This window comes from Marmota monax, unplaced genomic scaffold (assembly GCF_021218885.2).
Source record: "Marmota monax isolate L192 unplaced genomic scaffold, Marmota_monax_Labrador192_F-V1.1 WCK01_AAM20220418_F8-fsc00021, whole genome shotgun sequence".
In the NCBI taxonomy this organism is placed as follows: Eukaryota; Metazoa; Chordata; class Mammalia; order Rodentia; family Sciuridae; genus Marmota; species Marmota monax.
In genome coordinates, this window is record NW_026695228.1 from 12,299,923 (window position 1) to 12,324,317 (window position 24,395).

General features: G+C 37.6%; 1 protein-coding gene across 4 annotated transcripts in view; it reads left to right on the forward strand.

The window, feature by feature from the left end:
* The first annotated feature begins 1,387 nt into the window (after nt 1-1,387).
* The window catches only part of Wdr48 (WD repeat domain 48), a 44,395-nt gene continuing 21,387 nt past the window's right edge, over nt 1,388-24,395 (forward strand). For 2 of the 4 annotated variants that reach the window (XM_046437571.2, XM_046437572.2), the window contains exons 1-7: nt 1,388-1,460; nt 14,911-15,051; nt 17,007-17,085; nt 17,689-17,771; nt 17,885-18,014; nt 19,906-19,994; nt 20,351-20,452. In XM_046437571.2, coding sequence (XP_046293527.1) covers nt 1,413-1,460; nt 14,911-15,051; nt 17,007-17,085; nt 17,689-17,771; nt 17,885-18,014; nt 19,906-19,994; nt 20,351-20,452 — 672 coding nt within the window. In that variant the 5' untranslated portion in view covers nt 1,388-1,412. The other 2 variants (XM_058576749.1, XM_058576748.1) reach the window with 2 other exon arrangements.

Below are 24,395 nucleotides of genomic sequence, written 5' to 3' on the forward strand. Positions count from 1 at the left end.
TGCTCAGTGGGATGGCCAAAAGGTGAGAAGCAGATGGGCTGGAGGGGCCAAGTTGGAGTGCTCTGGGCAGGAATGGGGCATGACTAACAACTTCCAGTAGGGAGGGACAATCCCTGAGGCAGGTTACCTTAGCAACAGGTTGGAGCAGGGGCAGGTTATCTCCATAGGGAGGAAGAAGGGTTCTGAAGGTATTAATATTCAGATCCTCCATTCTCTGGATCTGACCTTGCCCATCTGCCTAATTCTGGTTTCAATAGAGTCTATCCTAGTAAATTACAACACTTTGGTCATATTTCAAAATAATACCTAAAATATAGCAAACATTTCCTGCATACCAGATACAGCACACACTATCTCACTTAACTTCCTAAGACCCATGTGAGACAGGTACCATTTTTCTTCTCATTTTACAGGTAAAGAAACTGAAGAGTTCATTAACTTGCCTAAGAAAGATGGACTCTGGTGCAAGATTTAACAATGACATGGTTTATTTGAAAGGAAAAGCCTTCTAGAATTCCTACTTATTTTTTAAATTTTCTATTTAATATGCACGTGGGTTGTTTTTTTTCCCCCCCAAAGATGTCAAAACTTTACATTTTGCTCAGAAATCCCTAAGTTTCTGAGCTACCATGTGTCCCTGTTTTGTAAGAAAAGCATTGTTATTTCTGTCTTACAGAAATCAACTTAGTGAGTTGGGGTGTCAGAGAAATGATGTGATTTACCAAGGGCAAAGGCTGACCTAGGACTTCAACCCTTTGCACGTTTTTTGTTTTTGTGTTGCTGGGATTGAACCCAGGGCCTTATGCATGCAAGGAAAGCACTCTACCAATTGAGCCGTATCCCCAACCTTTTCATGTCAACAACTTCAGGTATGGGAGGTTGACTGGAGAGTATTCTAAAGATCATGGCTCATTACCACCACAGGACACTGACAAGGAGCCAGAAATTTTATTTTACAACAGATATGCAAATGAGAACAGGAATCAGCAGCAAAGATGTCACGCTTTTCATGTTGCCTAGGAGTTCTGGCGTAGGCCTCAAAAGCTGAAGAAGTGTTACCCATTCTTTCGGTGCTGTCCCTCAGCCCACTGGGGCCTCTGGGAGAGGAACTAGGAAAATGGCGCAAAGCAAGGCCAGGTTTAGGCACACCCACATGAAGCCAGTTTAGAACTGCTCCCTCTGCTCTAACGAGTGGCTCTACCTCCATCTGCATATTCCCGCTCTACCGTTTTGTTCTCAGGCGCATCTAGAGCACCAAAGGGCCATAGGCCACACCAACGCCCAGTACCCGGGAAGCCTACCACTAGCACACCTTCGGCCCCACCAACCGCCCTTGGCCAAAGGGAAAGGGGTGGGATATCCGCCCGGTCCGAGCCTCTTCCGGAAGTTACGTAGGAGTGTCAACATGCAAGATGGCGGCTCATCACCGGCAGAACACGGCCGGGCGGAGGAAAGTGCAGGTATGGGAGCCCGGCTCCTCGGCCTTCTGAACGCGGCCAGCCGGTCCGGACCCACCTCCAGCGGGCAAATACCCCACGCCGTGGCCAGCTGGGGTGGTGGCTTGGGATGAGCGGGGCGGGACGCGGCCCGCGACGAGGGGTGGGGCCGTGGCGCTAACGGCTAAAGGAAGGGGAGGGGGGCTGCCGCTTGGCCGCGAGGCCAGTTCCCAGATCCTCGCTGCAAGGGTTCTGAGCCCGGGATTGCTGGTGTCGTCTGCCCTATAGGAGTGTGTGTGCGGGGTCGGGAGGTGCTAGTTCCCCGCCCACTTGCCTCCCGGTCCCCTGCTTTTCTCCGAAGCGTCTGCTTTCGCGGGCAGGTCCCCTGGAGGAGGTCCCCTGGCGCTTCTCGGCAGGTGGGCGGCAGAGGAGTTAGAGTTACCCGGTCAGTGCGGGGGCGTGGCGAGGTAGTGGATGGCCTTGCGGGGTTTCTGCGAAGGATTCCGCACGTGGGAGCTTTCCCCAGGGGTGAGGTGGGAACGCCGTGCGAGTCTGCTAGTGTTCTTGAGGAAATTACAACATTCGTTGTTTTGGAATTGAATTTCTTACTTAGCATCTTCCTGTCAGTATGCATCCTCGAATCGTTTTTTCTTGTTTCTATAATTTATTAGTGAAGAGTGCGCATTGTGTCCTCACGAATTCACTTTTGTTTGAACTATGTTTAGGAGTTTTTGTTACCTTGCATTTTCAGCAATACAGGCAGTAAAAGCCCTGTTACAGATGAATGCCTGTAGGTATATTGTATATAATGGCGATAAGGTGCATTTATGTACTAAACACTTATAGGGCACTTAGATTGGCCCCAAAGAGGGAAAAGAATTGAGAGGGTATAGGAATCAGTAGCACCCAAGCTTTCTGTATAAAACAGAGCAGTATGTGTTGTTCTACAAGTTGAAATCAGTGAGTCTTTAGTAGATAGTGAGGACTAAAGGATCCTTCAATAAAATAATCCGAGCAAAATGTTATAGGCCATAAAGTCTTCTGAATAGGTGATGTGTCTTATTGATCCTATTGCTTAGTACAGTGTCCTAAGCACTCAGATTTTGTTTGGGTGAAATTAACAATCGAATATAGCTTACCCTGTTAGTTGAATTTTATGTGCATTAATGACAGGATTTAAGTAATCCAACATCCAAGCCAAGTGGTGAAATTGTCTCATCCCGACTACAATGTAACTCAAAATTGTAGTTTGATAGTATTCAGAGCCTAGGGGAGTATGCTCTGAGAAAGAAGGATAATCAGGTCTCTCAGTTTCTTGCGTTGAGATTTGCAAAAAGACAACTGTAATAGAGCAGCATGGGGAAGATGAAAAGTAACTGCAGCAGGTGTGGAAAAACAGTGTTTTAATAACCTGAATGTGAGCCAGTGCATGTATAATGAGGGAGGTGACAATTCTACTCTTCACTGATCAGAGTGTTCATCGCTTTGTTCTTAAGTAGCAACAGCAATTAAATTGGTGAAGTGACTTGAAACCATTTCCTATCAAGAGCATTTAAAGAGCTAAGATTAGCCTACTTAAAAGATTCAGGGAGCTTTCAGAATTTGTCCCCAAAGTATAAAAGCAGTGTTAGAAGCCACAGAGATTGATTTCATCTCAAACTTCATTTTGCATGGAAGTGTTTTTTGAACTAGTGCATGTTCATTGCAATAAAAACCCACAAACAGTTCAAAAGTATAAATTGTAGTTGGCCTCCACTCATCAAAGAAAGCTACTGTGGGCTGTGTAATCTATAATCTTAGACCAGTTTCTGAACCTGTGCCCTATTGACTTTTTAGGCTGGCTCTTTCTTTTTTGTATAGGGGTAAGGGGAGCTGTTCTATTCACTGTAAGTTGTTTAGTATCACCTCTGGCTTCTACCCACTAGATGTAGCAGCACCTCACCAGTTATGGCAGTCAGAAATGTCTCATTTTCGAACATCCCTTTGCAGACAAAATTGCTGCTAATTGAGAATCACTGTCTGTTACCTCTTCCTGTTTATGTACCTGGCTTTTGTGGTTTTTTACTATAAATGGACCCATAGTGTTTACTGCTATCTTGCTTTGTCAAGATTTTAAATAAACATTTCCTTTGACCCACAATTTCTTATTTAAAAATTCTTTTATTCTACATTAGTACATATGTTTAATCTGTCTGTAATTAGGCAAGAGTGTGTATTGTAGAACATTGTCATTGTAAAAAACAAAACTAAATATCCATCATTGGAAGCTAAATGTCTGCAGTTGTCAAATTATGACATGAATATAGAGAATTGATTTGCAGTTGTTAAAAAGATCAGCCAGAGCTATATAATTAAAATATGTCCAGAAGTCAAATGAGCAAGTCAACATAGTATGATCCCATTTCCACAAAGGAAATAATGGCATTTTTAGAATCAGGAAGGTTATCAACAGTGATTATTTCTTTGGGGTTAGCCTATGTTATTATGAATAAGACAGGACATGGGATAGTTTTTATTTTATGCATCTTTACGTATTTTTCAACTTAAGAGATCTTTGTTTTGTGAAAAGTATATGGGTACTTGGAAATGTAAATTTATTTTGCCCCTTCGCTATCTGTGTCTTGGACCAAGAGAGAGTAGCCCAGAACTCCATTGTTGAGTTACAGGCCAAAAAGAACCCTTGAGACTTATAGTATTGCTAAAGAATCAGTGGAGAGGAATCCAAACATACTGCTTATTAATTATAGACAAAATTAAAAATGAGTACATGCCCTGCCATCTTCAACTGCTAAAGAAATTGAAGGTATTTGAGAGGAGGGATGGAAATGTGATTGCTAGAAACATGATCAATCAAATATGTGAATTCAGATATCTGATGGAAGATACCAAAAGCAGGTCTCCCTCTAGTGCCTTACTGTTATGGTTTTCCAGCAATCCAGTCTGTTGATTAGCCCTCTTTGTCTCCATTTTTCCTCCTATTATGGCCTCTTCCTTCACTTGCTTCAGAATTCTTGGGGAAAAAATTAGACTGGATCACTAATATTCCTGAGTTAGGAGCAACAACCATACCCTAGCACTCCAAGATGATTCAAGAATATGAGTACTTAGCCTTTTGTAACAGAAGGATTCTTTTGGTTGGAAATGACTCCAAATCTATCTTAACTGAGCTCACATAATAAAGGATATGTATTAAGAGGTAGTGCTAGTTTCATGCAAACCCTGATCCAGTAGGCCAACTGTGACTGTACCCTAAGAAGTGATGTAAAGTCGTCACCATTGGGCTCTATGCAAGTTTTCCTCTCCTATTCTCAAACTCTTTAGCTTTAGCCCTTCCCTCTTGTGGCATGGTGGGTGCAACCATTTCAGATCTCACGTCCTTTCACATTATCCAGTATAACAAGAGTCTCTTAGATAGACCCTATACAAGATCTTTCAGGATTTGCTTGCTTTGAGGGAAATACTGGAGGCAGAAGTGTGTAATGGATAAGTGTGTAATGGATAAGCAGTGAACAAATGTCTGTTTCACCAGTATTTGTTTAGAGCTCAGTGTGGCCTTCACTCCTCATTCTCAGTCCCAGCTCTGGGTTGGTTGTTTAGTCTTGGAGACTTTTTTTTCAAGGAAGTAGAATGATGCCAAATCCTGGCTTTTCGAGGAGAAGCCCTTCCAAATATCTAAAGTGAAATGCTTTTTTGGCACTGGGAATTGTAAAGGGGGGGGGTACTTTACCACTGAGCTACATCCCCAGGCCTTTATGTTTTGAGACAGAGGTTCACTAAGTTATTAAGGCTAGCCTGGAATTTGTGATCCTCCTGCCTCAGCCTTCCTAGTCACTGGGATTACAGGTGTGTGCCACCTCACTGGACTGAAGTTGAATTACTTTTTATTTAGGATGGTTAATAAAAATTTGATAGTGATATGACGCCTTAGAACAGGAATCCACAAACTTTCTGAAAGGATCCAGATGGTAAATGATTTGTTTTCGTTATTTTGGTACTAGGGGTTGAACCCTAGGGTGCTTTACAACTGAACTACATTCCCCCATCCCCCCCACCCCTGTCCCTGCGTTTTATTTGTTGATTTGAGACTGGGTCTTACTTAGTAGTTAGGGCCTCACTAAGTTGCTGAGGCTGGCCTTGAACTTGCAATCCTTCTGCCTCAGGCTCCAAAATCACTGGCAGAAAGTAAATGTTTTAGGCCTTGCAGGCTAATCATATTTTAACGAGTCAACTCTATGTCATAAATGTTCAACTGTGCCATTATAATTTGAAACCAGCATAGATGGTACCAAAATGAATAGGCATAGCTGTGTTCCAATAAGGCTAGTTTACAAAAATAGGACTTGGGCTGGGTTTGTCCAACAGGCAGGTTTTACCTAACCCCTGGTTTAGAAGAAATCATGTTAGAAGGTGTCCTATTATATTTGCAAGATTACTTTTTAAAATACTTTAAAAAAATCAACTGAAATATAGGTACAAGCAGAAGGTCATGGCCCATAAGATTGGACAGGAAAAACACATGGGAATTATTTATATTTGGCCAGTTTTTCTTGGAATGGGCTAAATAAACCTGATAGCCAGAAGTAGCCTTAAATGAGAGCTGTGCAATTCCATTAATAAGACATTGTAAGAACAGGCAAAACTAGTCTGTGATGAAAATAGATCTAGATTGCCTGGGAATGGAGTATGCAGATTGGGAAGAAAATGAAGGAACTTTTTTTCGTGATAATGTTGTATGTGTCTTTGAAAGGGCTTATATAGGTGTGTTCATATGTCATAACTATCTATGGCACATTTCACTCTGTGTAATTTTACCTTAAAAATGATAAGCAATGCTGGGCGTGGTGGCACACACCTGTAATCCCAGCAGCTGGGGAGACTGAAGCAGTAGGATTTCGAGTTCAAGGCCAGTCTCAGCAAAAGCAAGGCACAGGGCAACTCAGTCAGACCCTGTCTCTAAATAATCGGGCTGGGGATGTGGCTTAGTGGTCAAGTGCCCCTTAACCGCCCTCAAAAAATGATTTGCATGTGCTAGAGTCTTAAGTGTTGTTGATGATGTACAGCTTATTTTCAAAGCCATCAAAAATATGATGAATCAAATGGATGAATGTGTTAAAACAAATGTAGACTGTTAATTGAAGAATATGTGTGGTGGATATATATGCTAAATTTAATTGTGTGATTCTTTCTATTTTTGTGTTTTAAATTTTTCACAATAAAATACTGGAAGGAAGTTGGCTTTAAAGATTTGAAAATGGTTAGATAGTGATTAGCAGTGGAAGAGGGGGAAATGAAATTTTTATTTATGGTGGGGAGAAAAGGCCTTGCTTGAGAAGCCAACTTTTCAGTAAGGGTCTGAAGGAAAGGAGAAAAGTGAGAGAATGATATAGCAACACCACCTTCTGGGAGAAGAGCATTCCAGTGAGATTATCAAATGCAAAAGTCCTGAGGTGAATGCTGGCCTGTTTCTGATCAGTAGAGACACGTTGTGGTTGGCCTGGGGCAAGTGAAACAAGAGAAGCAGAAAATGAAATTCCGAGAGGTGGTTGGAGGTCAGATCTTGTAGGGCCCTACACTTTGCAGTGAGCCCTGAGTGAGATGAGAAGCAGTTGTTGGATTTTGAGCAAATGAATAATGTGATATATGGTAATGCCCGCCTCCCATATCTGCAGTTCATTTTCCACTGTCAGCTGTGCTAAAGTGCAGTCTGAAAATACTAAATGGAAAATACCAGGAATAAACAATTGTAAGTTTTAAATTATCTGCTATTTCAGGTAGCATGATGAAATCTCATGCCAGCCCAGCCACCCAAGAGGTGGCTTTGTTCAAGGTATTCATGCCATTAGTAACTACCCATTAGTCATTTGTTAGTCATCTAGGTTATCAGTATCTTGGTCATCAAATCTCCTCTCATGTTATTGTAATACTTATGTTCAAATAACCCTTATTTTGTGTTAGTTAAATAATCCATTATTTCATAATGACCCCAGAGGACCAGAGTAGTGATGCTGCATAGTGCTTCCTTTAAGTGAAAAATTGAAAGTACAACCTTATAGATACATATAGGGAAAAACAACATGGTATGTATAGGATTTAATACCACTTGTGGTTTTAGGTATCCACTGGTGGTCTTGGAATGTATCTGCCATGGATAAAGGGGACTACTGTAATGTGTTTTAATAGGCTTAGCAGGACTTTTTAAAAATCCAGATGCCATGAGATAGTGATTCCAGCCAGTGATGAGAAGGAATTGAACTCTGGATAAGTCTCAAAGGTAGAGCTAGCAAGTCTTGCTGACAGGTTTTGAGATAAAAGAGAAGTGAGGATGACATCAAGGTGTTTTGAACTTGAGCAACTTGTTGGAGTAATCATGAACTGAGATGGAGGAGACTTCAGGAATGGTAGTTTGGAGAGAACTCTCAGGAACTTGATTTGGGGCAAATTCCAATTAAGGTATCATTAGAGATCCAAGTGAAGTAAAGTACACCCTAGAGGAGCCTAGGGGAATCACCCAGAGCATCTCATTTCCGAGCCTGAAATGGTTTTAAGTCTCTCCCTTTTTTAAAATGAACTTTTTTGTTTATTCCATAGTATATGAAGCGTGTTTGTTTTTGTATTGTTTAGTTGCTATGGTAGAAAGAATGGGCTCCTAATCCCTGGAACTTATACATACATTAGTTACATGATCAAAAGGACTTTGCATGTGTAATAAGGTTCCAAACCTTAAAATAGAAGGAGTATCCTGTGAGCCCTTAAAAGCAGAGGACTTCCTCCAGCTGGAGGCAGAAGGCAGTGAGATGTGGCATAAGATAGCTTTGAGTTGTGAGTTGGATTCCACCCTCCACCGCCACGTGGAAAGGATGAGAAGGAATGCGGACAATTGCTAGGAACAAAGATGAACAGATCCTTAAATGACAGCAAGGAAACAAAACAGGGACCTTAGGCCTGCAGTCCTAAGGAACTGATTTCAACCAACCAGGATGAGCTTGGAAGCAGGCTCTTTACTAGAGCCTCTAGTCAAAAGCATAGATTGCTGGCCCTGATCAGTTTGGGCCTCTGAGACCCTTGACAGAGGACCCACTTATGCTCAGCCTTGACTTTTTGACCCTCAGAACTGAAATAATAAATGGGTATGTGTAAAGTCACTGCATTTGTGGTGATTTGTTACAATAATGATAGAAAATCAGTCTGATTACCTCTAAGTAAAATGGTGAGGAAAGAGATATGTTTTTTCTCATGACTGTTTCTACCCTCTGGCAGGTTGCCAATAACTCTAGGGTATTTAAGTTTGAGATGCTTAGACAGATCACATGAAGTTCAATGGATCACCCATCTGATTTCTTTGTTTTAGGTCCTAGATAATTGTTGAAGAAATTAGTCAAAGAGTGCTTACCCAGGCTGGGGTAGTAGCTCAGTGGTAGAGTACTTGCCTAGCATGGGTGAGGCACTGGATTCAATCCTCAGCACCACATAAAAAGCAAATAAATAAAAAATAAAGGTTAAAAAAATTTGCTTACTGAGCCAGATACAAATATTTACATTTTTGTAACTTAACTGGATACTTGTTACCTGGGGGCTAATCAATTATTTTTTTCCCTGTCAGTCCCTTTAACTGGTTCTTCCAAATGTATATTTCCTACTGATGACCTGGCTTCCCATCCCATTGCAAAGCTCACTTAGTACACTTCCCCATTTTTTTAAGTAAATCATGATGGTTGGATATAAGTTCTTATCTCTGCTTTAAGCTGTGCCCTTGGGGCAGGGGTGGGGCAGTGCCTCCCAGCTATCAATATTTGTTTATTTGCTACTTTGTTTAAAGTATTAAAGTGCACTATTAAAATGTACTCTTTTTAAAAAGAAATTAGAGTTTTATAGTTACATGTGATAGTTGGGTTCATCCCAACAAACTCATACATGCATGGAAATTGATTTCAGTTGATGACCCCCCACACACTTTTTCTTCCTGTCCTCCCTCTCATCTCCCATTCTTCTGCTCTACTAGACTTCTTTTGCTTGTCTATTAATTTGTATTCAATTGCTAACCTACACTCTTGACTTTGTCTAAATGAAGCTTTTCTATGACCTTGTTCACCAAGTTATTGTTTCTCAGACCGATTCTACTTTTGTTTTATTTATTTACTTATTTACTTATTTATTTATTTATTTATTTATTTATTGCTTTCATCCCTTCTGCTTGCAAAAGCTTGCCTGTATCTGGGGAGAAAAATTTCACTTGACTTGCTGTCATTTCTAGTTCGATCTTTCCCTCATTAGAACACACTGTAGGGCTGGGGATGTGGCTCAAGCGGTAGCGCGCTTGCCTGGCATGCGTGCGGCCCGGGTTCGATCTTCAACACCACATACGAACAAAGATTTTGTGTCCGCCGAAAACTAAAAAATAAATATTAAAATTCTCTCTCTCTCTCTCTCTTAAAAAAAAAATAGAATTGTTAAAAAAAAAAAAAAAAAAGAACACACTGTATTCTCAGCTTTTAAAATAGTGCCTGACAACTAGGGAGCACTTAATCAATATTAGTTGAAAAAATTAAATTATGTTTTTCCTCTTTCTATATCCAGACTTTTTAAATGAGTTTTTAATGTGAAATGTCTTGGAATATATCAGTGTATATAATTTGTCTTCATTCTTTAATAACCACATGAGGTAATTTATATAACTATTTCCTTATCAGATATATTGTTTCTATTTTTACCATACTACATTAAAAATAGTAGTTATAAAATGATAGAGAAAGTCTTATAAAAGTAAATAAAGGACAAAGATAGATAATATAGAATGCATAAAAGATGGAGGATCAGTTTGAAAGTTTTAGCATACAACTGATGGGATTTCAAGAAAGAACAAAGAAAGCAGACCGGACATGAAGTACTACAAGCTTCCACGTTGAAAGGGCTTTCTAATTACATAGCAAAATTAGTGATAAAAAGACTAAATGAAGAAATATAACAGGAATAAAAGGGAAGAGCCTAAAAGTTTAGGGAGAGGGTATCCAGAAGAGACTGAAAATGAGGTCATATTAAAGTTGAATGAAACAAAATGGCATTGAATTCATTGGCAGTAGTGGATGCTAGAGGAAGTTAGAGCAACATCTTCAAAATCTGAGGGAATGTTTTGTTTTGTTTTGTTTTGTTGGCAATGCTAAGGATTAAATCCAGGACCTCACACAGGGTAGGAGAGCATTCTACCACTGAGCTACAGCCCCAGTTCTTTTTATCTTATTTGTTTGTTTTTGAAGAATAAAATGTTTTATTACATAAAAAATTTTGTTTTATCATCTAAACAGAAACATTCTCAAATTATAATGGAGAACTCTTAAACCACCAAACATATAAATGTCTTCATTTTAAGAGGCAATGATATTAACAAGATCTTTTTTTCTTAATTTTTAAATTTGTTTTAATTAGTTATATATGACAGTAGAATGCATTTATGCACTTTGAAATATCATACATAGATGGGATATAATTTCTCATTTTTCTAAGTGTACATGTTGTTTTATTTTGAGACAGAATCTCAGGTTGCCCAGGCTGACCTCAAACTTGGATCCTCCTGCCATAGCTTCCCAAACAGCTGTTCTTATAGGCCTGAGCCACTGTGCCTGACCTTTCATGTTATTTTCATAAGATCCTAAGGAAGTACTTCAGCAAAACTGGGGAATGAACAAGATAAATCAAAATTCTGGAACTTGTGACTATACCCCAGAAAAGCAGTATAAGAAAGCAGCAAAGGTGGCACATACTGTGCCAGCAACCCGCAGGGTAACCACCCCAGAGTACATTGAGGAGACGGAGGACTGAGGGAGCCTTATGAGAACAAAGGGGTAGGTGAGTTCCATGGTGCAGCAGTTGAAGAAAATCGAATTTAAAGTAGAAGTAAACATTGAAGGAGGAAAATAAAGAACTTTAGGGAAAACAAAAGGATCTTTGAGGAAGGAAGTTATTCATAATGTAGTACTTGGTTATAACTGACAGCCTGATGAAGTTACAACAATGTAGTACTGATTATTCAACCAATAATAATGTATCTATATAAGAAGAATAGACAAGAAATATCAAAGGTGGTTTTATATCCTAATCTATAATAAAATGAGTAAATTGGGAATGTCTAAAATGAATGTGCTGGAGTTGTAGCATAATATTTAGGGAAATGCTGTAACCCTCTAGTAGAAACAACCAAGAGTTAAAATTGGTTCCATTTAGGGATGAAGACTGGGTACTCTCAGGCAGTAGAGAGATTATTTTTCATTGCAATGTTTTGATAGTGTTTGACTTTCTAAATACAGGCAAGAATTACTTTGATAATAGATTATAAATTTTTAAAATAAAGTAATGTGTGTCCATTATAAAACATTTAAGCCACATAAATAGTCATGACTGAGTGGGGGAAAAAAATCACCATAATCCTATCACTCAGGAATAACTGCTAGTATTTATTTCAAAATATATTATGTGTTTAATATTTTGAAACACTTTCACAATAATGATTATTATACACGATGTGTTGAATCATGCATAATTCACTGAAAATATACTATTTTCCTGTGTCAGTCTAGATCTTATCAACATTTTAAACAATTGAATAACACTATTTTATAGGTATGTGTGCCAAAATTTTTTCAACTAGGATACTTCTAATTCGTTTACATTTTTAATAACACTCCCATTGTAGATACATGAAGATGTCATCCCAGACTTTGCTTTGCTAAGAATTACTCTCCACCTGAAATGACAGCCCCAATAATTATGTTATCCTCCAACCCTTGCCTACTGGTTCAGTCAGATAATCTCCTAGAAATCAGAAAATTAAGATTCATATATACTACATAGTCTCAGTTAAAGGAAATGTGCTCCAGACAAGAGGGCTTCGTGTTCCAGAGAAAGAGAGTCAGAGGGACTGAATTTGACATGGTGCGCAGAGAAGGATTAAGAGGCAGAACTTGACATTGAAGTCACCTTGGTTCCTAGTGGCTTTCCAACAGATTTCCAGTATATTTGCCTATTGTATGCCAGGCACAGTGGAGATAGAGTGGTAGGAGGAGCAAGGCAGACAAGGTCCTTGCCACTCAGAGCTTATTCTAATATAGGAAGAGATAATAAAAAGATAAATAACCGGAGTGTGCTAAAAACTGTGAAATAAGTAGGATATTGGTGTCAAGGGAAATGAGATCAGGGAAGGCTTTTCAGAGGTGATCTAAGACAGAAAGGGTGAAGGCAAACCAGAGGAGATAAAAACTGGGTATCCCAGTGGGGTTGGAAAGTTGAGGAATCTTCAGTAAATGAGAAGGTCCTGAGGAGGATGAGTTCAGAGCTGATGTGTTTGAGGAACATAAAAGAGTTTAGGGTCACTAACGTGAAAGAAACTGAGAGGTTAGTCTGAGGTGAGTATAAGGGATGCAGGGTTAGAACCAAAGCATTGAAGGAGTTTGGACTTTAAATCTGTGGAAAATTGTTAAAAGGTTTCAACAGAGAAGTGCTACGATTTTATTTTAAAAATGCCTCCAGTGATGGCTGTATTTTCTGCCTTTCAGTTCTGTTAGATATCCTTGTATTCTTATGTTAAATTTTCTAAAAAATGAGAAAATAATGACTTACATTTGTGTCTTTTTGTTGTTGTTGATGTTAAATTATCAAGAATTTGAGTAGATTTCAGTTGCAGTTGCTTGTTTCCAAAAGACCAAGTTAAGAAAATATCTTAGTAATTATTTGGGTATGCAATCTTAGCCCTTCCAAAGGATAAATTCCATTTTGTTTATCCATTTGTCAATTAATGGTCACTTGGGTTGTTTTCACTTTTTGGCCATTGTGAATACTGCTTTAAACATTCTTATACTTACAAAAGGTTTGACTTGTATTTAGTCAAATAATTAACATCTTTTCATGTTGGAAGAGCCTTCTATATCTACAGACTATGTAAATATTCACCTGCCTTTAAAATTACTTGAATGACTATGTTATTAAATTTCAACTTTTTGTTTAATATTAAAAAATGCATTTTAGTGAAAATGGTAAATTCAAAAAAATGAATTTTTGGTTTAAGATATGGAAAAGGAATACATAATTTTCCCCCAAAAGACTCATGCACTCTTAAAATAAATTGTTAAATTAATTATGTCCTCCTTGATTTGAAACACTATGTTTATATCAAAATAGAAAATTTATGATAGAAAATTATTCCAAATTTTTTATTCATTTATCCTGTTATATATTCCAATTATGGTACACTATTGTAATTCCAGTAGCTTTATAATACCTTTTAAGATCTTTAAAGTAAGAACTGGTGTTGTGGCTCAGTGTTAGAGCACTTCTAGAAAGAATTTAATACTATTCTAACCAACGTTGGGTTAAATTTACAAATTTAGGCATGAATTGCCAATTTTGAATCTTTCTGTTCTGTAGTATTACATGTTTTCTCTATTTGATTTTTCTCTTTTGTACCATTTCCTATCAGTTATGTGTTTTCTTGTAAAATGTATTTCTAGGGGGCTGGGGTTGTGGCTGAGCAGTAGAGCGCTTGCCTCGCACATGCGAGACCCTGGGTTCGATACTCAGCACCACATAAAAAATAAATAAGTGAAATAAAGGTATTGTGTCCAACTATGACTAAAAAATAAATATTTTTAAAAAATGTATTTATAGGTATTTATCTTGTTGCTTTTATAATTAGGTCTCTCCCTCCCCCGCCTTTGTATTTTGAAATAGTTATCTTATTACATTGGAAAAGTTTTGCTTTGGACTACCAGTCAGTGTATTGACTTTTTCTTAGTTATAATTCTTTTGGGTTGATTCTCACATGTTTTCCCAAGAAATAGAGGTCATCAAGAGAAAATGAAGTAGAAAAAAGTATCCTGGAGGAAAAGTTGAGTTTATTATAGGAACTCAGAACTTGAGATGGCATTCTGCTTGTCAAATTATGAAAGGCTTTTTTGAGGAAGCATATCATTTAAAGAGAAACCCGAAGACTGTAATAGGAGATAGCCTGACAAGTAGGAGGGAGAACTTCCAAATGGGGCCAGCATGTGCAGTAGTCTGGAGGCCTTGTGTGCACAAGGACCTAGAACAAAAATGAGAGCAGGAAAGGCGAACAAGGCTCTTGAGGCTATGGTAAGGATTTACATCAAATCACGAGTTCAGCAGTAAGCAGCTGGATGGTTTTTGAACTGAGATGGGTTGCATTCCAATTTACATTTCCAAAAGATTACCCTATCTGCTTTGTGAAAATGAATTAAAGGCAAAGGAGTAGAAGGAGAGTCCAATTAGGAAGCAGTAGTTTAGGGCAAACTTAATCATCTTGGTCTAGGTTAACTTCTCTTTTTAGCCCTTTAATCTTTAGAGTAAAATAAAAATAAAAATTTTATTGGCTTGAAAAAAAGTTTTATTATTAATTGACTACTTGTAGACTACATCTTTTTATTGCATGGCTTATAACATCATAAAAAGCATCTGTTGATGTATTTATCAGGTTTCCTATGTTATTCGGGATGAAGTAGAGAAGTACAATCGGAATGGAGTCAATGCCCTACAGTTGGATCCAGCACTAAATAGACTTTTCACAGCTGGGCGAGACTCCATCATAAGAATATGGAGTGTCAATCAGCACAAGGTAAGGCAAAGATTAAGTTTACATTTAAAAATCTATAAATTTGTAAATTTTGGTTGCTTTTCCCTGTCTTATGTGATGCCTTTTTCAGTTTCTGATTTAATCTCTAAGCACTGAGTTTTTTAGTATACTCTATATTAAGACATTGAAACCAGAATTCTGTAAGCCTCTGAGAAAAATTACCCCCACAAGAATTTCACAAGTGTTTTAGCTAAGGCAAGGACTCCATAAACCAGGTTTTCTTTAAGAGCTCTTTACCACAAAGGACCAGTGATATTGACTGATAGGGAGTGATTACTTTCAGCGGTTTTTCTGCTTTAGAATATGACCCCCAAAAGTCTCCTTGCAACCATACTTTTTAAAAAAATTAAAAAGAAAGGATTAGGTATGCTTTCACATTATTTATAAGCAATTTTGAACAAGTATTTGATTTTCTTCATTTGAAGTGAACAGGGTTCCCACAAAACCTGCAGCGCCCTATTACATTATATAAGGTTGGTATGAAACTATGAGGACAGCATAGTTTAAAACTCTTCAGGAGTTTTAAAGTCTGCTTTCTTAAACAGGGAACAGAATTTAAATATATGGAAAAATAAATCCCACATCAAACAGGATGGAACTCTTTGGTATTTTATTTAAATATCCGTATTGTGAATGACATAGAAAAGAAGATCAAGGAAGGAAAAGGAACATTTCCTGAGTTCTTAACTATGTGCCAGACACTCTTGGCACTTATATCTACCATGATTTTAATTCTCACAGCAATCTCTCATGTCAGCTCTTAGGATTCATCTTTATAGGTGAGAAAACAGTGTCAGAAAAAGCCATGGTTAAATGGCTAGTAAGTGGCAGAGAATGAGAACCCAGCCTTACTTCAAAACCCTGATTCTAGACCTCGTATTTTTAAAAGTCTGTATCTTTCGCAAGCTCTACAGGTCTGATATTCAGTGTTGAAAAAGATCTACTACTTAGTAGAGTTGCTAGATGAGGTCTCTCTAAATGGACTTCAGTCCAGCAGGCTCTGAATTCTTTAGCCAGTGGAAGCAGTGGTGACCCTGTGTCAAAAGTCAGAAAACTATTTATGTTTAGCTTTTAAATGCACTTATATTTAAATTGAGATGTCTCCTTTCTGGGAATTCACAGTATTTCAAACAAAGTAAGGAAAACTAATGTGGAATAATCTGGAAATCCTCTTGACTTGCCCTCAAACATCTTTTTCTAGTCATCCTTTTATGACATTTTTTCATATATGAAGAGAGTGGGGTTTTTGTTGTTGTTGTTTTGTTTTGGTTTTGCCCATGAAATGTCTCAAAGTTGCCTGTTTTGGGTATAGGATGTAACTAAATACTGGTCTTTAGAAGTCCTCTCCTGGTAATTAAGCCAGATGAGGGGAACAAGAGAGTCTCCAGTTACTGAACTGGAATGGTGACATGAACTTGCTCAGTCTTTCTTCTGTGAAGGACTGTAGAAAACATTTAAAACTCAAAAGATAAAAACAGCAGGAGGAGAAAGCAGAAAGCAGAGAAGTGTTTGTCTCCCTTTGCCAGAAGACCAGACTCCTCACCATGCTCCTCACACTCATTCTGTCCCTGCTGACTGCTGTGAGCCTTCACCACCAGAGTTAAGATTTCCCCAGCCTTCAGAAGCAAACCCCTTCCTGCAACACTTTGCATCACGCACAGTGCCTAGCCCAGAGCATGGCCTTCACCATCATAAGGCATAACAATTAAGTATTTATGCTGGAAATGTACCTTTTGTTACTGGTAAATGTCCTAAAACAAAAGTGTTTTCATCTGTTTCTGAAAGCATCGCCTGTTTGTAAAATTTTATTCTGAATTCAGTTGTCAGTTTGAAGACCTTAGAGCAGTGTTACATTAATTGAAAAATCTGAACAGATCTAGAATTTTTAATTATTTCATTCTCTAATATAAACTCTTACAATTTTTCTTTTAATTCAGCAAGATCCATATATAGCATCTATGGAACACCATACAGATTGGGTAAACGACATTGTACTCTGTTGTAATGGGAAAACATGTAAGTATTTCTTTGGATTATTGAGCTTTCAAAAGTTTTTAATTCAATTTGATATATTTTTATATAAACTATTTTATTAAAGTCTAAAATACATACAAAAAAGTATACATACCTTGAGATTACAACTTAATATAATTCAAGAAACAGAAAATTGCCAGGAAGCCTGTTTGTGTCACCCTTTCAGTCATTGTGTCTTGCCCCAAGGTAAACTCTCTCCTGTCTTCTGAACACCATACATTAGTTTTACTTGCATCTGAGCTGTATAGCAGTAGATTCATACAATACACACGTTTTTTTCCCTTTTAGTCTTTTTGATACTTCTTTTGGTTTTTATTTTGGTAGGATCCATTTCTTGGTTTTGCAGTCTGAGAGAAATTTTTCTCTGTCGAATTAGTTGGGTGTTCACCTGGAACATTAGGAAAGTTTGCCCTATTAAAAATTTGGATGTGTATGTAACAATATCTAATAGGTTCTAGAGAGATCTTTGAAGAGTATATGAGTGTGAACATTAGTTTGAAATAATGTTACTTTGTTTTAAGATAAGTTTTAAAGTTATTATAAATCATACTACTAAGGGTTTTGCTAATTCTTTGGCTCTTCTAGTAATATCTGCGTCTTCTGACACGACAGTAAAAGTATGGAACGCACATAAGGGATTTTGCATGTCAACATTAAGAACGCATAAGGTAAAACAGCTAACAGTTCTCAGTATCTTCAGTGTAATATTGAAATCTTAGCACTTTGGCTCATTTTTTAATTGATCTACAGAGTAGATCATAGTATGTCTGTTCTGTTACAGGATTATGTAAAGGCATTAGCATATGCCAAGGATAAGGAACTGGTAGCATCAGCTGGGTTGGACAGACAAATATTCCTTTGGGATGTGAATACTCTAACAGCATTGACTGCCTCAAATAACACTGTCACAAGTAAGGTGTTTGAAAAAAATTTCTTTGAAAGTGATCTGAGTTGACATAAATAAAGAATGGTTTATAAAACATCTTTGATAGGTTTGCATCGAGACAGTGGTTCATATTTTGAGAGTGCTTCTACCTACAGCGTTCTAGCCCCCAAGAGTATGATTGAGCAACAAGGAGATAGTTCCTCACTGCAATCTAAACATGGTAACTTCTCCAGGTGTAACCTGGTTATTTTTTGTACATGTGCATGTCTTAGCTCCCTAGCTAAAGTATAAGTCCCTGCGGGGTAGAAAAATCTGTCTTATCACTACTTTGTATCCCACAGGATTGCCTGGCTTAGACCCACAGGTATTTTTGAAGGAGATGGTGATTTCCTGACAAAATAGTCAGTTTTCTGATTTAAAAGTATTACCATATATTAAGAGCTTTTGAGTTAATGGCCAAAATGGAAAGTACAGGGGGAAAGAAACAGAAAAAAAAAAAAAAAAAAATGTTTCCAGTGCCAGTCGAGAAGACCAAGTAGCCCTAAAGAATCTAGCCTATTTCAGAAGAGCCCAGGGAGGATAGGATTGTTTTAGAAGTAATTCAGAGATATTCACAACAGTTTAATAGTGCCGCAATTTAATCAAATAATAGATCTCAGGCTGTCACCTTAGACTTATGCAAATCTGGATTTGAAATTCAACATCACACTTGACCCAACCTCCTAGAGTCCTCTAGGGCAGATGTCAGAGGGGACTTGTAGGAGCACATTTTTAACATAGCTTGGACTGGAAGAACTATGTTCAAGACATGGACTTGGACTATCTGGAACTCCATATTACAGGTCCAACTTGTCATGAATCAGTGGAGTGCTCACAGTGACTTAGCCAAAATTGTTCTAATGTAACCTAGTATGTGCCAAGAAGGGCAAGTTGGGAGATTGGTACATATAATTCCTTGAATATTGTTTTACCAACCAGGAAATATATAAACTCTATGTTTCTCTTATTACCCTTGATTTTTTTCATCTGTATACCTTCTCAGTGATTGAGCAGCTAGTCCCTGCTGGGGGCTGTCCTGTCATTGGGCTCTGTCCGTATGTGAGGCCTTCCTCAAAGAGACACTAAAGAGGAGGGAACAAAGCAATAGAAAGAAGATTGTTACTAGGTCAGAGACTAGGCTTAGTGGATACAGCTTCTGCTATTGTTGATATGTCTTGCTTAGAACTCTATAGAGATGATATCACAAGTTTTTTTAAGATTATAGAAATAATACTAACACTAGTTAACATTTATTGAATACTTACAAGTAGGCATTTTTCTAAACACTTCACATGTACTAACTCCATTACTGATCACTTCTCAGTATGTTTATTTATTGAAGGATTATGATCATACTGTATAGATAATTTTATATGCAGCTGTTTTCACTTTGGTATTATTGAGTTCTGGATCAAAGGGCATTTAACATATGAGTCTTGCCATTAAGCACTACCTTTGTTTTTTGTCTGAATTGGTATATGAAAATGGTATTTTGTTTTGATTTGCATTTCCTTGAATAATAGTGAGTTTGGGCATTTTTTCCATATACTGGCACGTGTATATCTTTGAAAATGCATTATCTATGTGGATGGTTTTTAAATAATAGTGCAATTCAATTTAGCCAATATTTATTGAGCTAAATATTTATTGAGTGCTAATTGAGCACTTATGTACATTCAAATCTGGGAAAGATATGAACTTTGATAATAATACTATATGGTTTAGAATTATCTCCATTGTTGGTAGATTTCTTTTCCTTAAAGTACTCATAAAGATAAGATTCTCTAAACTGAATAATCAGACTTATAATTTTGCTGACTAATAACTAAACAGCTGATGATTTTTTGTTAACATTTAATTCCATTTGTCCTCAATAGCTTCTTCTTTAAGTGGGAACAAAGATTCCATTTATAGCCTTGCCATGAATCAACTGGGAACAATCATTGTATCGGGGTCCACAGAGAAGGTAAGGGGAGCTTAAAGAGTATGTTTGAACATAAGAAAACAAATCAAAATATTTTGATCTATGTAATTATTAAATATTTGGTTAGTGGTTTTTGCCTTGAGGATACTAAAAGAAAGGTGTTATTTGAATAAATGAGTATATAACTGTATGACTACTATGTACGTGGTAAAGTGGGTGGGGAGGTTGTGTAATTTCTGACATAAGAAAGTCTTTCCTAAGGTTAAGAACCTTAGCAATTATTGGCTAAAGCAGTATTTCCTTCTCAGAATTTAAAGGTCATATTTAAAAAGTCATCAATTATTTAAATTTGATTATGTATATACTCAATTTGTGTAATATTCTCTTAAAATTCACAGGTTTTAAGGGTATGGGATCCAAGAACATGTGCAAAACTAATGAAGCTTAAAGGGCACACAGACAATGTAAAAGCATTGCTGTTGAACAGAGATGGCACACAGGTATGTAGTTTCTCCTTACTAATGACCTTGTTAGAAATTTCCTTTCTATACTATTGCATAGGTTGATTTGAACCAAAATCCACACATAAATTGTGGCCTAATTTTTAAAGTTCTTTATTGCACATATAATAATCTTCATTTAAAACTCTTCTATTTGGAATCACTTTTAATAAAGGCAAAACAAGAATTTCTTTAGAAAAGATCTACTGCTGACAAGTGTATATAATTATGGTTCATACAAGCTAAAATAGCTAAAAAATGTTACCTGCATAAAGCAGAAGGAAGGTTTGGTATTGAATGTTTTATACCATTATATAAAGTAGGAAACCTCACAATAGTCTGACTCGGGCAGATTTCATCAATTGACTATGTAGTCTGTAAATTTAATTTTCTAACAATGTTTAGAGTTAACATTTTAAAGAAAAACACATTAGTAATGGAACATTAGCTCTGTTGGCTATATACTTTGCAAATTAGAAATCTGAATTAAAGATTAGAGATGAAACTAATGAAATAGAGAGTAAAAAAAAATAATACAAAGGATCAATATATTGACAAGTTGGTTCTTGAAAAGATAAAGATTGATAAATACTTAACCAAGCAAACCAAAAGAAAGAAAGAAAGAAGACCCAAATTAATAAAATCAGAGATGACTTCCAGATATACTGAAATCCAGATCATCATTAGGGACTACTTTGAAAATTTACACTCCAATAAATTAGAAAATCCAACAGTGGACAAATTTCTAGACAAAAGTGACCTACCAAAATAGAACCACAGGATATAGAAAACCTAAACAGACAAGTGACAAGCATTGAGACTGAAGCAGTAATAGAAAGCTTTCCAACCAGTAATGGACTCTAAGCTGAATTCTCCCAGACTTTTAAAGAAGTTCTATTGCCATTGCTCCTCAAATTATTCCATGAAATAGAAAGGAGTGGGGAACACTTCCAAATGCATTCTATGAAGCCAGTATCATCTTGAGACCTAAATCAGATAAAGACATATCAAGGAAAGAAAACTACAGACCAATATTCTTTTGGGGGTTATGGGTAACTGGGGATAAACCCGGGCACTCTACATTGAGCCACATCCCCAGCCCTATTTTGCATTTTATTTAGAGACACGGTCTCATTCAGTTGCTTAGTGCCTTGCTTTTGCTGAGACTGGCTTTGAACTCACAGTCCTCTTGTCTCAGCCTCCCAAGCTTCTGGGATTACAAGCATGTGCCACCATGCTCAGCCAGACCAATATTCTTGATGAATATAAATGCAGAAATCCTTAATAAAATGTTAGCAAATGCTATTCAACAACACATTAAGAAGCTTGTACATCATGAAGTTGGTTTTATTTCAGGGATGCAAAGATGGTTCGATATAGCAAATCAATAAATGTAACATCACATAAGTAGAATCAAAGATAAATATCACATGATTATCTCAATAGATGAACAAAAAAGACAGAATTCAGTACCTGTTCATGATAAAAAACAGTGAAGAAACTAGGGATAGAAGTAACTTACCTCTACATTGTAAAGGGTGTATATGACAAACTCAACATCAAAGTGAATGGGGAAAACTAAAAGCATTTCCTCTTCAGGAACTGGACAAAGATGTCCAGTCTCCTCACTCCTATTTAACATAGTACTTGAAATTTTAGCCAGAGCAATTAGGCAAGGTATGAGGATAATGGATACAAATAAAAGAAGAAGTCATATTATCTCTGCCTGTTGATGACAGTCTTATATCTAGAAGATCCGAAAAGCTTCACCAGAGACTCCTAAAATTAATTAATAAGTTCAGCAAAGTAGCAGGACATAAAATTAGCATACAAAAATCGGTAGCTTTTCTGCATACCAGTAGTGAGTCTGCTGAAAAAGAAATTAGGAAAACAAATCATATAGAGAATAAAATACCCAGAATGGCCAAAGCAATTCCAAGGATAAAACAATGCTAGAGACATCATGATACCTAGTTTTAAGTTATAATATGTACCACGGAGCCATGTAACTAAAACAGCATGGTTCTGGATTAAAAGTTGTTTTTTGTAATCCTGGTCGCTCGCTCTGGGAGGCTGAGGTAGGAGGATTGCGAGTTCAAGACCTGCCAGGGCAACCCAATGAGACCCTATCTCAAAATAAAATAAAAAGTGCTGGAGATGCATCTCAGTGGTTGCGCATCCATGGGTTCAATCTCCAGTACTCCCCACCCTGCCCCCAATAAAAAAGAAGAAAAAGTGGTTGCTCTCAGGGAGCCTTCTCTTTTTTGTCTTAGAATACTTCTGACCATCAGAAATTATTTTGTGTTTTCTACCAGGATTGATAGAACTCTTGTGTTTTCTCTTCTGCTTCCAGCTGCACACTCAGGGTTTAGACCATATCACTTTTCTGTTGCAAATTGCTGAGGCACCAGGACTTTAAGCCATCTCGTTTGTCTTTCTTTGCCTCTCTGAGTTGTTAGACTTTACTTTCTGTAGATGTGTAGTCTAGGATCAAAGGTCTGAGGGATCAAAGCTTTACTGATTGCATTGCTGCCTCAGAGCAGCACTTTCTCCTGGAATGGGGAGCCCCTCTTTGGCTCCCATCCCATAGAATGCCACAGTTCTCCCACACACAGGTTGAAGGTCTGCTCGTAAACTTTCCCCTGACAGTTTGTTGGTTAGTTTCTCAGTTCCCTTGTAAAGTAGTTAAAGTAGGAGAGAACTCTGATACTCCTTAGCAATTTGTGGATTCTCCTAGTATATTCATTTAATTAAGCTTGCCCAGAGTGCTAAAGTTACAAGTCAGGCCAGTAAATCTTTAACATTCCCTAAAACCTCATCTATTCAAGCACCTTCTAAATCATGAAGGCCCTAATTATCTTTTCTTTGAAGCTCTTTTCTTGCTTAATTTCATACTCCAGCAACAGGAGTTGCTTGCTCCTTAGGGCCATTCTTTTTCCCAAGGAAATGAAGTTTTTATCCTCTTTGCAAGTCTCCACGGTAACTGGTCCAGAACACTAAGCATGCTGAATGTGAATGTGGGGTGGCTAATTCTGCCTGTTTCTGTTAGACTCACAGTGTGCTTGGTCCTAATTTGTGTGCTACCAACCTCTATGTCGTTGACTCTTCTGAACTTTCAGAAATTGTTAGAATTACTAATGTTAATTCACTTGGCTCATATGGAAAGTGTCCAAGGTCACAGAGAGTGAGTGATAAGCCTGGAACTAGATCTTGCTTCTACTGGACGTTAAGAATCTGGAGCCATGAGAGAAGGAATAAGATGTGGCTCCAGGACTCCAAAAGGCATGCTGGCCTAATGCAGTGTTTGTCAAGCTTAGGGTACATTGGAATTACCTGTATAGTCTGTTAAACCCTACTGTTCCTCATTAGGTCTGGATGGGACTCAAGAATTTACTTTTTTTTTTTTTGCATTCAAAGCTCAAGGCTAGAGAAGGAACTTAAAAGATTGTACAGAACTCTTAAGAGATCTGTTCAATCTTTTTTCTTCTTTTTTAAAAATATTTATTTTTTAGTTATAGGTGGACACAATATCTTTATTTTTTATGTGGTGCTGAGGGTTGAACCCAGTGCCTCACACATGCTAGGTAAGCACTCCACCTCTGAGCCACAATCCCAGCTGCACCCCTTTTTTATTGTTCTGTTTATATATTAGTGAAGTAGATAAAGTGGAATGAAGGAAAGGGAGGAGGTATGGGTTAGGGAAAGACAGTGGGATGAATCTGACCTAACTTCCCTATGTACATACATGAGTATTTCACAGCGAATCTCACTATTATCACCATCCACAAGACCCTAATTAAAAAAATAATAATAATAACTATAAGTAAATAGCAGAAAGATCAATAGGGTAGAGGGAAGGGAACAGACAGGGTGGGAGAAAGGGAGAGAAGAGGAATGTACTGAGGACTGAATTAGAACAAATTATATTGCATGCTTTTATATA